General features: G+C 33.3%; 1 protein-coding gene across 1 annotated transcript; it reads left to right on the plus strand.

The window, feature by feature from the left end:
* Positions 1-12,366: 12,366 nt before the first annotated feature.
* On the plus strand, positions 12,367-14,898 carry LOC104819876 (probable N-acetyltransferase HLS1). The gene is made up of 3 exons (XM_010550154.2): positions 12,367-12,964; positions 13,415-13,590; positions 13,697-14,898. Exons 1-3 carry the CDS (start codon positions 12,779-12,781, stop codon positions 14,559-14,561), a joined length of 1,227 nt encoding a protein of 408 aa, XP_010548456.1. The 5' UTR covers positions 12,367-12,778; the 3' UTR covers positions 14,562-14,898.
* Positions 14,899-16,565: the final 1,667 nt, after the last annotated feature.

Genomic DNA, 16,565 nt, shown 5'->3' on the forward strand with positions numbered 1-16,565 from the left:
CTTTATTATCCTTCTTGAATGCTAAGTTATGCTTCCAGCAATCACTTAGAAAAATCATTCAAGCAAAATTTGATTTAAGAAAAATAAAACAAATTTAGTGAAAGACCTATGAAGTTATGTTTTTTTTTATATATTTTTTCAGAATTTCTGTTGAGTTAATATTTGTTGTGGCTAAAAGTTAAAATTTAATATATTTTTTTTCTACAATGATTTAGTGATGAGGGCCGGTTTTTTCATTTGTGAAGGGGAGAGCAGTGGGAACACGAATTGAATAGAATGGATATAGCATGCGCAAATATTGTATTGTTCGTTTCCCTAAAATTAAAATAAAGCCGAATTATATAGGGAGTCGGAATTTCAGATTATTTATTTTCTATTTTGTATGCATATATATAATATAATAATATATTGGAAATTTTGGATCATCTTTGTAATCCGTCTACGCGTTTTCCTTTTGAGCGGTTCGATGCAGAGCCCACTTTAAGAATCCGTCTGTTTCCCCCTCCTTTGGATCTTTCACTCCCATATCCTATTTTCTCTCATTCAAAAAAAAAATAATATTTGTGAGTATAAACCTATTTAAATGTTTTTTTTGTCATATGCACTCTCGACCGTAAATAAAATTTTATTACATGAGTTTTATAACTATTTAAATTGATCCAAAGATTATTCCTCTTATATTTTAGTAATTACCTTGACCGAGAGATAATTTATGAGCTCGTTTATATTATTATTCACCTTGATTTTATTATTTTTCTACTTATGTGACTTCCCGGTAATTGGTATATTCTACTCGTTATATTATAAAAATGCCACCGGTTTTGATGGGCATCGAAATTATATCATACTATTTACTCCGGCGAAAAAAAAATGGACCGATAATCAATTAATAAATATTCTTTGATATGATAATTCGATTTGTCGATTCTTTTCTGTGGATTCCCAAAGATAAGCAAATGCTGATTTTATACTCTCAATTTCATAAAATTAGCTTTAAAATATTACAAATAGATTCCATTTTCCTTTTTCGAATTCAAAACTTTATTATTAACCATATTCTTCTCCAACTCCAATCATGGGATCCGAATATGCCCTAGTTTTCAAAGTACAACCATGCAATAACTTGTGTTCGTGGTCTGATATCTTTGGAAAAAGGTTGGTCTTAATTAAAATTTTTAATTTGAATTTGAAAATTAAAAAAAAATCAATTACATAATTACATAAATAAATGGAACTTACCATATGCAGTTTCAATTATAAGGAGTTGCACTGTGCATGAAACTCACAAGACAGGAGAGAGAGAGAGAGAGAGAGAGAGAGAGAGAGGGAGAGAGAGAGAGAGAGAGAGAGAGAGTCCAAGAGGGTTGACCATTGAAAGACAAAGATACCAAGAACCACTTCGAAACTGAAATGACATTTTGTCTTCTTCCCATCCTTAGTTTAAGGGCAACTGTCCTAAGCATTTCCTTTTTATTTATGTCCTCTTTTTTTATTTTACCCACGTTTCTTTCCTACACCAAAAATAAACTCGCATATTAAAATTTCACGCACACACACACACACATATATATATATATATATATATATGCATAAAATAAAACATTATATTCCAAAAGAAATATCTTAAAAGAATTACCGAACTTTGCCAGAAAAATTCTGAACTTTTCAAATTTTAATGTTTTATAACAAATTCAATAATAAAATAAATGCATAAAACAAAACAGTATTGTTCTGTTAGTTATCTCAAAATTCAATAATTGTTGTGGGATTTTCTCTATTTCAAATTCAGATATTTTTTTTCGGGAGAATAATAACCAATACAAATAATATAATGCGATAGGAGAGCCTTGAACTTGTGGCATTTGCTCTCATGTCCCCTTCCTTGTCTCTCCATCAAATCTATAGACTATAGCTCCTCGCAGCTACAAATCCATTGGCTTAAGGGATTATGTTCCCACTTCTTGATCTAAACCCATGATTTTTTTTTTAAAAAAAGAGAGAACTATTTGTATAGGGAAATCAAATCCACATTATTGCGGGCCATATGAATATTTTCTTAATTTAAGATGTGGAGCGTGGATACACGCGCGAGGAGTGGAGAGTGATGGTTGGGCGAACAGGTAGAGGACCGGGGACAATAAGAATCCATGATCTAAAGAGTGATTAGGGAACATTAAGCACATAATCCGATCGTGGGGATTGTGTCTGAGGCCTAAATCTAACCTTTGTGATATGTTTAGCATATTTTCATGTTTATTTGCTTAAATCATCACTAACCACCCTCACCAATTGCACCAAATATATTATTTGGTTGCTTATTATTCCAAAGAGAAAAAAAAACTTTTTACCAAAAGCGCTATTTGCAAACTTGGATCTAAAAATTGAATAAAGACCTTCGACTTTTTATTCCTGAATAGAAATTTTTTAAATAAAATGACTCTTTGCGGAGCTTTCATTTAGATATGAATATATAAGTAAAATCATATGTAGGAGGTGTAGCAAATGAACAAGAATATGATTGATTTAGAAATGAAGTTCTTAAACCAATATTCAATAAATACATGTATTTAAATACAATTACATAAATTTCTTTGTTTGTTAAAGGAAATTTAAACGAGTGATAACATTGGACCGTCGTTATAAATTATACTTAACGAGAGAAGATAAAGCAGGGTATAAAAAATTGTTGACGGTGCTTAAGCATCTTACCCAACAACATAAATAATGCCCTAAAAACAAATAATGTTTTTTTTGTAAATGCTAATATTATGGTGCTCCGCATATCTCTCCGACGGTTAACCAAAGTGTAGTAAACATGATTAGGACAAGTAAACAAAGAATAAATAAATTAATTATTCAAGAGAAATTAAAACAATAGACCAAAGTTGCTTGGTCAAAGGACAGTTGCTTGTCTGTCATTTTTTATTATGGCCACCACGTGCACTTGCATGGATACACATACACACTCGGCATGTGTGTGTGTATGTATGTATATATGTATGATGATGATGATGATGATGATGGTGATGGTGGCCATGGTGTGAATGGACGTGATTTGACACGACGAAAGTCATAAGATGGCAGATGCTACGCGTTCATTCTTATCATAGACATCGTTCCTTGTTTCAGTTCTTTTGTTTTTCTCTTCTCTGTGCCATAGCGAATACACATTGAAAAAGAAGGATATATTAGGGATATATGTAACATATGTATGCATGTATATATACACACTATTATAAGTTTTTATGCTACCATATCGAACCGACATTAATTGGTTATAAATTATATGATCTACATATAGCTCTTTTTTTCATTTTATGATTTGGGAATGGAATTAAACATTTAAATGTATTTACATGTGTTTACTTGGCTTTTATAGACGAAACTCAAATAAACATGCATACCAAAGGGCTCCAAGACTTAGGCGAGGGAAAAAAAATTCAAGAACAAAAATGTATAATGTATTAGTATACAATCGAATCAATACTTAATTACGACTTTTTCGATTGTAAATCTTTGTTTTCAACATTTAATGACTCGTAAAAAATGATTACACAATTTAATCGTTTATTCTTTCTAATTTGGATATATATATATATATATGGAAATTAAATATGATGATGAAAAGTTTTTTTTTTGTAAAACGATGATGAAAGTATTGTTGTATTCAAGCACATATACGTAAATAACGTTACTTCGTCTATGATTGCATCAACTTTTATGACAAGTGCAGATATACTTTTTTATTATCACCTTACAATCAATAAAATTTTCATAAATAGTTTCTTCTAGTAATGGTAAATGCGTATTTAATTTCCACCACCATAAAAATGGGTATTTGTCACGTATCTTTCGCTTCGGTTTTTGTCGTCGGTTTTTATCTTCCACATCTCAGAAATATATTTAAGAAAATAAAATTAATTTAATAAGAAATTGAATTTGAGGAAGATTAAAAAAAAGGCATTGGAAGTTTCGGCCAAGAACAAGAAGAAGCCCCAACAAGTAAGCTGCATGCGTAGTCCCATCTTTGTTCTTTGACTATATCATCTTCTTCTGTATATCGACGCTTTTCTCATTTGTTCTTTTTATTCATTTTCTCATAATTCCATATATTTATCCACATGAAAGTAAATTACATAAAATACCTCTAATCACTTGAGTTATCTACTCTAATCGATGCTTAATATGTACTACTATATACGACATCAATCATTTTTATATTTTCTTAATGATTACTTTTTATAATCCGAAAGTTTAACGGATCTTTATTTCAACTACATCTCTTAGAAAACCAGAGAAGTATGAGTGAATGCTCCTACCTACGCTTAGATTTGAATCCGAAATAAAAATATACTTTGTATATTTTTTTTTTATCATTAGGCCATTCATACTTGGATATGATTACGAAAATTTTAATGAACTAATTTCTTATAATAGCCCGAGTGGATTTATATACATAGGCATTGAACCAATATATATATATATACTTAAAATAAAAAATTCAAGTGATTAATTTCCTACTACATAAGTTATTATAAAATACTCCATTTCAACGTATATTCGTCGTAAAATTCAAATGATTTCCTATTACATAATATAAAATTTAGGCTTTGTTATATTCGTGGTAAAATCATTGAATATCCTAACGTAGATCTATCTTTTGTAACACATTATCCTTCACGGTGACTAATAATCGGATTTTATTAATTTCATAAATAAAAGATTGATGAATGATAAACAAAGAAACATGTATATATAATTACTAGTAGATATTCGAAACGGAAAAAGGAAATTTATAAATCTCTTGTTCCTCCTGGCAATTGAGATAGAAAAGCATGTCGTCGACCTGCCACGATATCGTGATTATGTATGAAACGTCCTTTCAAACATTACTATTCACTCTTTATATATACTTCAATGCACATATATACACATATATATACATACACATACGTATATACACATGTTTTTTTTTGATACATTGGGAACCCCGATCCAGCGTAGCCCTTCGGGCTCGCTAACCCCTGGTCACAGCGGTGGCCTAGGACGCAGCCTGTGGTGCAGTCGGTGGGTCGCTAACCAAGGGGTCACAGCGGTGGCCCTACAGACCCGCAGCACCGAGTAAACCCAAGTCTACACGCACGAGCCTGCAACACACGTGTAGGTGGTGAATCAGCCGTATATCCACATGTTGTTTATACATATGCCCTAATACGCATATGTGATATGATATGAATGCACGTATAGAGGTTTCATGGGTTAGCAGACAAGGCGCATACTCCTTGGTGTCAGGCCGAGCCAAGGCCGCACCCTAGTGTCGGACTCAGAAATTTTAAAATCATTTATAACCAAAATATACTTTTATTTAATCTTTTCCCCCTTAAATTATACAAATAAATATGAATAATATGTCGTATAAATATATGTTTGAGGTGACAGTTCCTTAGCCACACTTCTCTTCTCCCTTACAGAACAAACGGACTGTCTCAGCCCGGCCGCATTGTCCCCCCACAGGCACAGCTGGACCTCATTTTCAACACAGAGACACACGTAAGGGTGTTTTCGTCATTTCATTCGCTGGTCGGTAAAACCTTGATTATTTTTTTAGGGTTTTGACTGGTCTTCGGTCGTTTTATGTTTAATCGAATTATTGAGTCGATAACAGGATAATCACATGTTTATAGATCCCCATTCTCTCCACCGCGATTTTATTTTATGATTTTCATGTCCAATTCATAGGTAACATTTTGTTACTTTCAAATATACCCATTACATGAACAATGTGTACAATTTACCAAACAAATTTCACAATTTCTATATATTTAAATCTCATACATATTTTACAAATCCCATACAAACAACGGCACTCACAAAAACATGTGTCTATGTATGTGCCGATCTGATATATCGTTAGTTTATTCGTTGAACCAAGAATCAGAAACCATTGAAATAGTTATCCAGAGATTAATTAACGATATCTCCTGCCAATGTGGTTAAATTTGAATAATTATATTTTTAAAATAACCATCCGATTTGATTCTTTTAGAATAATTATAGATGTACATGCCATAATAGAGAAATGGATAGATCAGAACCAGACTCTGATACTATAATAGAGAAACTCATTGATTCTCCGTCTATTTCTCTATTAGTACACATCATGTGTAAAAGAATTAGTCGAACAGAAAATTCGGTTACTCTTCTTGATAAATTTTGTTTATATTTTTTCGTAGTTTTTTACGGAAGTCGGTTGTCGTAAAATTCTGTATGTACGTGAAAATATGAATTTATTTTGGGTATACGTAAAGTTAATATATATATATATATATATATATATATATATATATATTATAATAAAAGAGGAGGGACCATACGATACCGGTTTACATATAATAGTCAATTTGAATGTCTCGCATGCAAGTCTAAGGCCCGACGACTAAGCTTTTCGTTGTATTGACAAAAGAATTATACTCTTTTATATCTGTTATAAAATAATGAATATACGATAACCAACCCACGTCACTCCTCGAGCCACTCCATCCACTAGTTTTAAATTAATCAATTCAGTTATAATTTCTAATTTAATGTTCGGTGGGTCAACTTGCATGGAAAGCTCTCGTTTCGGATTATCGAATAAATATAAAAAATAGAATTCAACTTTTTAATTTACCCATCAACAAACTTTTTATCCATATATATATATATAAATATATTGGTGAAATGTGCTTAGTATTACTCCTCAAAAAAGTTATTTACATGCCCGTGTATCCATATATATATATATAGTTTTATGGCACAATATGATGAGATTTTTATAAGATTATAATATCAATCGACGTACGTTGACAAATATTTTATTGTTTCGACACCAAATCCAGGTTATGCAAGAAAAGTCTTTTTTGTAGAAACAATAAAATGATTGCCAACGGAAGTCTATCTATTCGGTTTGTAAAATAATCCGTGACAATATGTAATTTTTATATTTGAGGTTTAAAGAGCTCTGATTATTATATAGAACGTGAAGTGGATATCTTTTGTTACATATACATGTGAAACGAATGTCACATAATCGAGATTGAAAATTATTTGAAAAAACGATTTGATAACACTACCCGACTGTCCATTTCTCCAATACTGTCCCTAAATAATATTTGCAATCGTTGCATATAGATAAACTTATGCAATATGGTAGGGTACGTATGTTTCATAACAGCGTTTCTATTGTTATTAATCTCGGATTTGTTTTCACATGACAAGGACATCCTAGACGGACGTTTGGTCATGATACTCTATATTTAAAAATAAAGGAAAAACCCCTAAAAAACCTCGAACTTGCAAAAATATATACAAATAAATATTCAACTTGAAAAACTGTCATTCAATCCCCAAATTTATAATTTGTCACTGAAAGAACCTCGAACTTGCAAATTATTGCTCTAATAAACCTTTGACCAGTTTGATCACAATTTCAAACGAATGAAAATTCATGTATTGACGGATTGCTTTAAATTAAAATTGATAACATGTATAAGGTGACATCAGCAATCCGTTAATACATGAATTTTCGATCGTCTGAAATTGTGGTCAAACCGGTCAAAGGTTTATTAGAGCAATAATTTGCAAGTTCGAGGTTTTATTCAGTGATAAGTTACAAGTTCAAGGTTTATTTGTATATATTTTTGCAAGTTGGAGGTTTTTTAGGGATTTTACCCTAAAAATAGCATAGAAATATACGCAGAATTGAAAAAAAAATCCACCGGCCCTACAATAATAGCTGTCCTCTGGCAATAAAAATAATTATAAATATAATCCACTAGCGGGCATGTACGGATCACACAAATATTAGAGATTTAGAATTTAGAATAGACGGGGGTAATTAACAACATCGTCTCGTCGACGCTCTCGAGGAAATTGTCGTGGAATTAGTATGTTCCTTTTAATTTGTTTATTTCGCCACGATTAATCATACGTAAATTATTACGGTAATATGGTACGTGCTGAACCCTAGACATGTTAATTTTGAACAAAGACAATATGATATGTCTGCTAATTACTCGACAGTTCGCGTCATTCGATGCGGTCCCGCGTACATGTTTAAACATTCACTATCGTTCTCTATTCTAATTACAGTTTATATCCACATTTAATGAAATATAAATCATTTGGCGTTTTGTAGGTCTAACCAACCATGCAAGGCGTAACATATATATATATATATATATATATATATATATATATATATATATATGTGTTGAAATATGTACGTACGCATGCATGCCCTGTTGTAGAATATGATCGAGCTTTCATATATTATAAAATTGAATAATGGAAGAAAAAGTGGGAACAAGTGCCTGAAACTTCGCACCGTTACATTTGTCTAATTGCGATTTTGCGTCTCTCTGTTTATCGTGAAAGCTATACGTAAGCGCTTTTGTCATTTGCATACCATCCTATATATAACCTCATTTCTTTCAACTGACATTATTTAATTGAATAAATGATATATCCACGTCAGCCGAGAAGTTTTTTTTAAAAAAAAATGGGTTATAGCATTTTTATGAAAAGAAATAATTCGATCAAGCAAAATAATATAAATTATAATGGAAAAAAGAGCGAATTTTGGATATCCAATACGATTTACAGTTTAGATAATTGAAATTTTGGGTATTAGAATGATAAACCATAAGATCGAATAATGATATTAAAATATCTAAAACTTCATATTTGGGTTTGGATACAAGATAATTATCTCACGGTGTCCGTGGATATTTGAGATAAAAATTACTATTTTTACTCTTGGAGTTTAAAAATTATTTATGAAATTATATATATTCTATAATTTTTAAATTTTGCAGTGTCCGTGGATATTGAATTTTAAAATTTTACCCCATAATTTTAAAAATAAATATCTATTTTTATTGAATATAAATGTTGATTTTTGAAAATTAGGTTATACTATTTGATTTTAAAAATTACAAGTGGTAATTTTTGGATAGTTTTAGGATGATTTTTTTTATATATATTGTATATATTTTGGATATAATATGTTTTGAATTGATTCGGGATAAATTTAAATATTTATGTGGACGTGTGTGAATTTAAATTTTGTTAGATTTAGATACCGTAGATAACCAAAAAATTATTTCGGGTGTATTCAAATTCGGATACCGACCCCACAAATACGAAATCGGGTAATAGAAAATATTATCCGATATATTCGGGTCGAATTGGAATACCCTAAAAAACGTATAATACGAAATATTCAAATTTGAATACAAATACTCATCCCAAATATTTGGAATGGACCCGTGCACACCCATTCATAATTGGGACATATAGGCTCGTTTGGAAAACATAGAAAGTTTGTAGCAATGAGTTAGCTAAAGCATATTATCCAATTCTCTTAGTTACAGCACATGCACATATACATACACATATATACATATGTATGTATGTATGTATCATGTATGTATGTATGTATGTATGTATGTATGTATGTATGTATGTATGTATGTATGTATGTGGTGTGTACATATGTAGAGCTTTTATTATACGAAGGGTCAATTCTTGCGAAAAGCTTAATCATGTACGCATGATAGATACCTATGAAAGGCCAGTTTCGGGTTTTAGAATAAATAAAAGCTTAAATGATAAATCCATAACATAGACCGATAAAAGTATGCCTAATTTTTCCATTATAAATTTAAATTATTATATTATTATTACTAGTAGACCGAGGGACTTAAAAAGTATTGGATCATATACCCCATACTTTCCCAAAAAAAATATTGTTTTTTAAAATAGAATAAAAGTGTACATATATATTAACTTTATTTATAACACTCAACGGACCCTTCGTAAATCCTTACAGTTTTCCCAAAAAAACAATTCTGCGAATTAAACATAATATAATATAAAGGAGAACAATTTATTTTATTCTTAGTTTTTTAAAGATATTATATCTTTTTTAAGGTGGAATAAAATAAAGAGATTAGTTTCTCATATTGGTAAGGTTAACAGTCTTCCCGTAAATAAATTAATAAATAAATATGTATCCATAAATAAATAAATATATATATATATATATATATTACTTAAAACACTAAATCATAATATATACATATATATGACTCGGATTACACTTTCATTGTATACAATAAATTTTTTCCCGTGAATTTCGTGCGAATATATCACACTATAATTGAATTTTTTTTATATTATTAACTATTAAGTATTCGGCAAACATTTTAAAATATCGAAAATTTTCGTTAGCTTGTAACCTCCACAACTAATCATTTAACTCACCTACCATTTATTTTTCCTTTATCATTTTTTCATTTGTACTTATATTTGTTATGTTTAATTAACTTTTTTTTTATTAATCCTAATATTTGATTCACCTAAAATATACCATGGGGAAACATATCTGAGTGTTTGATGTTATAGTTGTTCACACGCTCCCTTTGTTGTACATTAAAAAAATTCGAACAAAATTTTGTTCTGATATCAATATTATATCGAAATATCACCAGACGAATAAAATATTGTTTTGATATTTTATTGAAACCAGAGAGAAATGACAAATATATCAGAATACTTATTTATATTTATATTTTAAAACTAAGGAACTTGTGTTTTTATGTAGAAAAACATACAAACTTATACTAATTTTTTTTAATAAAAAATTGCGGATTAACTTGGAGTCAGAGAGCAGCTAGAGAAACGGCTCATCATGAGGTTCAAAATTAATGTACCTTAAAATAATGATTTGAGATTTATTAAGAGATAAACCCTTTCGAATGTCCATCTTAATTATGGCTACAATCTGCTGCGGCGGCGGAACATGATGTCATGTGGACCCGACGTGAGAATTGACCTTTCGGATGATCGTAAGATCAGACGGCTAGGGTTCCCCGCAGATAGGCCTGCGTAACGAAAACGAAATCCCGGTGAGAAATCTCAGCCGTCCATTGAGATCATGATCGTTTGTTATATCGCCTTTTACCTTCTCACCGCTTCAGCAACTGTTAAATGCTTTGTGGGCCCTACATTTTAAATCGGATATTTCAACGGCTGAGATTCCACGGGTTTGCCCCTAAGAGATAATGGACGGTTTATATTTCGCCACGTTGATTTAAAAATATGGGAGATGCCACTTGTCTTTTGGTCCATATTGGTCACATAGCCACATAATATGCGTAATGAATGTATGATCATTATCATATTATGGTCACATACATGGCATAGACTATTGTTTCCAAGCAATATCGAAGCATTAATTCATTACACACACACGTACGTAAATGGTAATAATGATAACAATGCGTGATGATAATTATATGGACGAAGTGGGAGCAAATGATTGTGCATAAATAGATCATACCATAAAAAACGCATCTTATTCGATGGGGAGAACCCATGAGTTAGCGCAGCCATAGCCGCCATTTCCTATCTCACTCCCCACTCCCCACTCCCCACTTTCTTTTTTCGGGCAAGTTCGATATTAATGCTAGTTTTTAATTACCATTAATGTAATTATCACTACATATTGTAACTTTATTTCAAAATTGAAGCTTTATTATGATAACGGAAGGTTAGAAAAAAAAAATTGAATTCAAATATAATCTGCGTAGGAAGAAAAGCGGTCTGGTTTTTTACTATAGCATAAATCCATATTCGTTATGTGAAAATAAATCTAAGAGAAAACAAATTATTTTCTGAAAATAAATCTAGATTAAAATTCGGGAAGACAAAACTGATTAATGGTTGACAATTAAAACTCTCTGATCAAGTTTTCTTGAATTTATATACAAATTAAATCGCATGTAGATACTATTCTACTTTTCGGAATTTTTTGTTGATCCAATTTATATTTCACATGTCACCTTTTTTTTAAAAAAAAAAAAAATTGAAACCCAATTCACTACAGGTGAAATATTATATCTGTCATAAGTTTCCAAACAAAAATCTAGAATTGAGAAAATAAAAAAATAGAGGAATGTAAAATTTTCGCCCAAAAAAATAGAAAATTGGAAAGAGAAGATAATTTTTTAAAGCAAAGAATCATGCAAAAAAATAGAGAACTAAAAGTTTACAAAATCGACATACTTTGGATTTTACAAAAAAAAGAAAAGTGTGAATTCAGATTTCCTTATTGGTTACGTCGATGGTATCATGTTTCTATTAATAAGTTAACATATTGTCTAAAAATGTAAGATTTGATAAGTGACAAAAACATTATTATAACAATACCCGAGTTGTATTTTTTGAATATAAATATATATGTGATGAGTTTAATAATATCCTTTTTGTAAAAACTAAAAAGGGAAAGTGCAATAACAAAAAGGATGGGCGCTATAAATAGGCTTTGAGGGAGGACCTCTTGCATCTCCTTCCATCATCAACAACTCCCCTTTCTCAACGCCCTAAAACAAATCAAAGCAAGAAAAAACACCCTTTTTTTCCCTTCTCTTTCTTGTAATCCCCATCTCATAGCTTCTCTCTTCTTTTGCTTATACCTCACGTTATTGTTGAAAGGAAATTTAAAAAAAAAATAAAAAACAGAAAATCAAATCCTCTGTTATCGGGAAATCTGCTGACTTTCCATTGCTCAGTCGCATCCTCTCTATATAAACCCTAATAAGCTACACTTGTTCTTCGTCTAAGCCCCCCTGAATTCCGGTTTCTTCCTTTCCTCTGCTCTGTTTTCGCAGAGTCTCTTCCTCTTCTTCGTTTTGGGTCGAAGAGTGAAACAGAGTTCGAGAGAGAGAGAGAGAAGATGACAGAGGAGGAGGAGGTGGTGGCGGTGGCGGTGAGAGAGTACGATCCGACCAGAGACTTAGCCGGTGTAGAGGACGTGGAGAGGAGGTGCGAGGTCGGCCCGAGCGGCAAACTCTCTCTCTTCACCGACCTTATGGGCGACCCGATTTGTCGGGTCCGACATTCACCCGCTTTTCTCATGCTGGTAAAAGCTCTAACCCTTTTTCTCTCTCTCTCTCTCCCCGAATTGATAGTTATCCGAAACTCATGACGATGGAGAAGAAGACACGAGCTTTTGACCTTGTCTTGTGTTTTTTTTTTTCCTCTTTTTCACTCCAGCGTTGAAACGCGCTCGCCTTTTTCCGGATTTAGTTCAACCAACTATACGCAAATCTTAAAACCCCATTTTCCTAAATACAAGTTTAGAAAAGTTCGTCTTTTTCCATGTCTCGCCCTAAAACAAAAACGAGGGTCTCTTTCCTTTTTCCCCCTTTGATTCGATTAGCTCAATACCCATGTATTGATATTAGTGAAGTTCGAACGATAAAAAATAAACAGTAACGAACTGACCATAAAGTCCAAGACTTTATTTTTTTTTTTACAAATCTGAGATGCATGAACTGATAAAAAAGCAAAATTTATGATAATGAAACAGGTGGCTGAGATGGGTACGGAGAAGAAGGAGATCGTGGGCATGATCAGGGGATGCATCAAAACCGTTACATGTGGCAAGAGACTCGACAGAACTTACAAAACTCAAAACGACGTCGTCAAGCCCGTCTACACCAAGCTCGCTTACGTCCTCGGCCTTCGCGTCTCCCCTTCTCACCGGTCCGTTCGCTTACTCCCCCTCTAATCACCGTAATTACTGATTGTTTACGCCTTTAATCACTACTAATTATTAAAAAAGCTCTCTCCTTTGATTTCGATTTCTCAGGCGGCAGGGGATAGGGTTTAGGCTGGTGACGAGGATGGAACAGTGGTTCCGACAAAACGGCGCCGAATATTCTTACATCGCAACAGAAAACGACAACCACGCCTCCGTCGAGCTCTTCACCGGAAAATGCGGTTACTCCAAGTTCCGTACACCGTCGATCCTGGTAAACCCGGTTTTCGCCCACCGGGTCTCCGTTAACCGGCGGGTCACAATCTTCAAACTAGACCCGATCGACGCCGAGTTGCTATACCGGCTCCGGTTCCGCACCACCGAGTTCTTCCCCAGGGACGTCGACTCGATCCTCAACAACAAGCTCTCTCTCGGCACTTTCGTCGCCGTGCCACGTGTCGACTCAGGAACCGGGTCGTGGCCCGGGTCGGTTAAGTTCCTGGACGACCCGCCAGAGTCGTGGGCGGTCTTGAGCGTGTGGAACTGCAAGGACGCGTACCGGTTGGAAGTGCGTGGCGCGTCGCGCGTGAGACGGACGGTGGCCAAGACGACGAGGCTGATCGATAAAACGCTGCCGTTTTTGAAGCTGCCGTCGATTCCGGAGGTGTTCAGGCCGTTTGGGCTTTATTTCATGTACGGAATCGGAGGAGAGGGCCCACGGGCAGAGAGGATGGTGAGGGCCCTTAGCGGGCACGCTCACAACATGGCGAAGGCCGGAGGGTGCGGCGTCGTGGCGGGGGAGGTCGCCGGCGGGGAGCCATTCCGGCGGGGGATTCCTCACTGGAAGATGCTATCGTGCGCCGAGGATCTTTGGTGCATCAAACGGCTTGGAGAAGATTACAGTGACGGCTCGGTTGGTGACTGGACCAAATCTCCACCTGGCCTTTCTATTTTTGTAGACCCCAGGGAATTTTAAGTTTTTTTTTTTTAACTTCAACCCACAAACTTAGAGAAAAATGAAAAAAAAAATCGAATCTTTAACCTTCTTTTGGAATTAGATGTTTTGTTTTCTGGGTATTTTAATTAATCTTTTTTTAGTTCCTTTTTCCTTTTGTGAAGATTTTGTTTGATGGGTATTTTAGAATTAATCCTTTTTGTTTGGTGGGTTTATGAAGTCAGTGGGTTATAAAAAAAAAAAAAGCAATATCCCCTGCTTTTGGGTTTATGTTGTTTTGTCTTTGTAAATGGATTTAGCTTTATATACTTTGTCATATATATAATATACTTTGTCTCCGGCCATAACGCCGTCTTTGGTTCTCCACTTTTATATAATAATGTTTTTTTAATTTCTGTGCATTCACATCATCCCCCACTCTTTGATGTGAAGGGATAGACCTTTGGATTTCGGAATATCCACCGGTAGAAGGGTCGTGTCCGAGAACGGACAAAAACATCTTTTTTTCTTTTTCCTCGGGTCATATCATTTGGGGGTTGGGTTCTTAGTATCTTTGCTAATTCGAGGGGTTGTGGAGATTCTCGAATAGAAGAAACATTGTTATCCCACCTTTTTACGTGTTGAAGATACCCATGTCATTGGACCACCCTTTCCTCCTCTCGGCCCCATTAACTGTTATTATTTGTTTTTGTTCATATCCATCTACATATATATATATATATATATATATTATATGCGCTGTGCGCATGTATATGTAATGTGTCCTTGTCAAAAGGTCTTGTCGATGCACTCACTCATCATGGAAGTGTAGTGTACTAAAATCTGTTCATGTGGGGGAGATGTGTTTAGATAACTTCGAGGATTGTTATGTGGAGCAGCTTTATTAGCCATGTAAGAAGATGTGCATCATGCATGTGTATATATATATGTATATGTATATGTTGATGAAGTTGATGGTTGTTTGTGGAATTTAGCTGTTGTGAGTTTATTGCATTTAGCATTTGCCAAAAAAAAACATGGATATATAGTACGTTTAAGAAGAGTCGTGATATGCTTTGTCTCCGTTGCATGCCCACAAAATCTTTTAGAGAGAAAACAGAAAAGTTAAAATATGCTCAAATCACGGACCATGTTATTTGATGTTATAAGCATTCGTGGTACAAGTATACATGTGTACATATATGTTACATGAGAAATGTGTGATGACGATTTTTGGGTCTTACTCGTCACGGGTTCCTCAACTACATGATCATATGAACCTTGAGGATATGCTTAAAGCCATAAAGTGTCATCTATTAATAATAAATACGAATCATACATACACGTGTGTATATATATATATTGATCGAACGTGAGGTTTCGTGATCGATCTTTGTAAATATATTATAATTTCATATACTCTTGTAGAATTCATGTGGTGTGTGTATATATATATATATAACGTTTCTACGTGCATACATACTTGCGTATTTCCTCTCTCGTGCATGTAGTCATGTATATCTATATATATGTTTTATAGTTCCATTTCTTCATTTATTTGGAATCGATGGAATACGTCCACCAAATGAATTCATGCGTGCCCGCGTGCTTTTGCTCACTCTGATTGTGATTTTATACTAATCTTTAAATATGTAATATGATGTTAGTTAGCAATCTATCTATCCATTTCCCGAATCGCTTTTTTTCTTTTACATGATACATCATTTTCTCTTACCTTGAAGGATTATCCATGAATAGTGACAATTTTTTTTAATAATCTGAAAGTTCATCGGGTCTAATTACATCTCCCAAAAGATTGATGAAGTATAGATGAATACCTCTCTCCACGTTTGAATTTGAACCCGAGATAAAAACATATTTTGTATATTTTTTTACTATTGGATCTCCCAAGGGTGAATAGTGACAAATTGTATAACCATTGTTAGTATTTTATCAATAATCTAACGGGTTTAAATAGATAACTTAGTTTTTTAAGAAATATTCATGATTTCATTAGTAATGATTTAAGTTTCCTAAGAAATTTAA

This window comes from Tarenaya hassleriana, unplaced genomic scaffold (genome assembly GCF_000463585.1).
Source record: "Tarenaya hassleriana unplaced genomic scaffold, ASM46358v1 Cleome3, whole genome shotgun sequence".
Taxonomy (NCBI): Eukaryota; Viridiplantae; Streptophyta; class Magnoliopsida; order Brassicales; family Cleomaceae; genus Tarenaya; species Tarenaya hassleriana.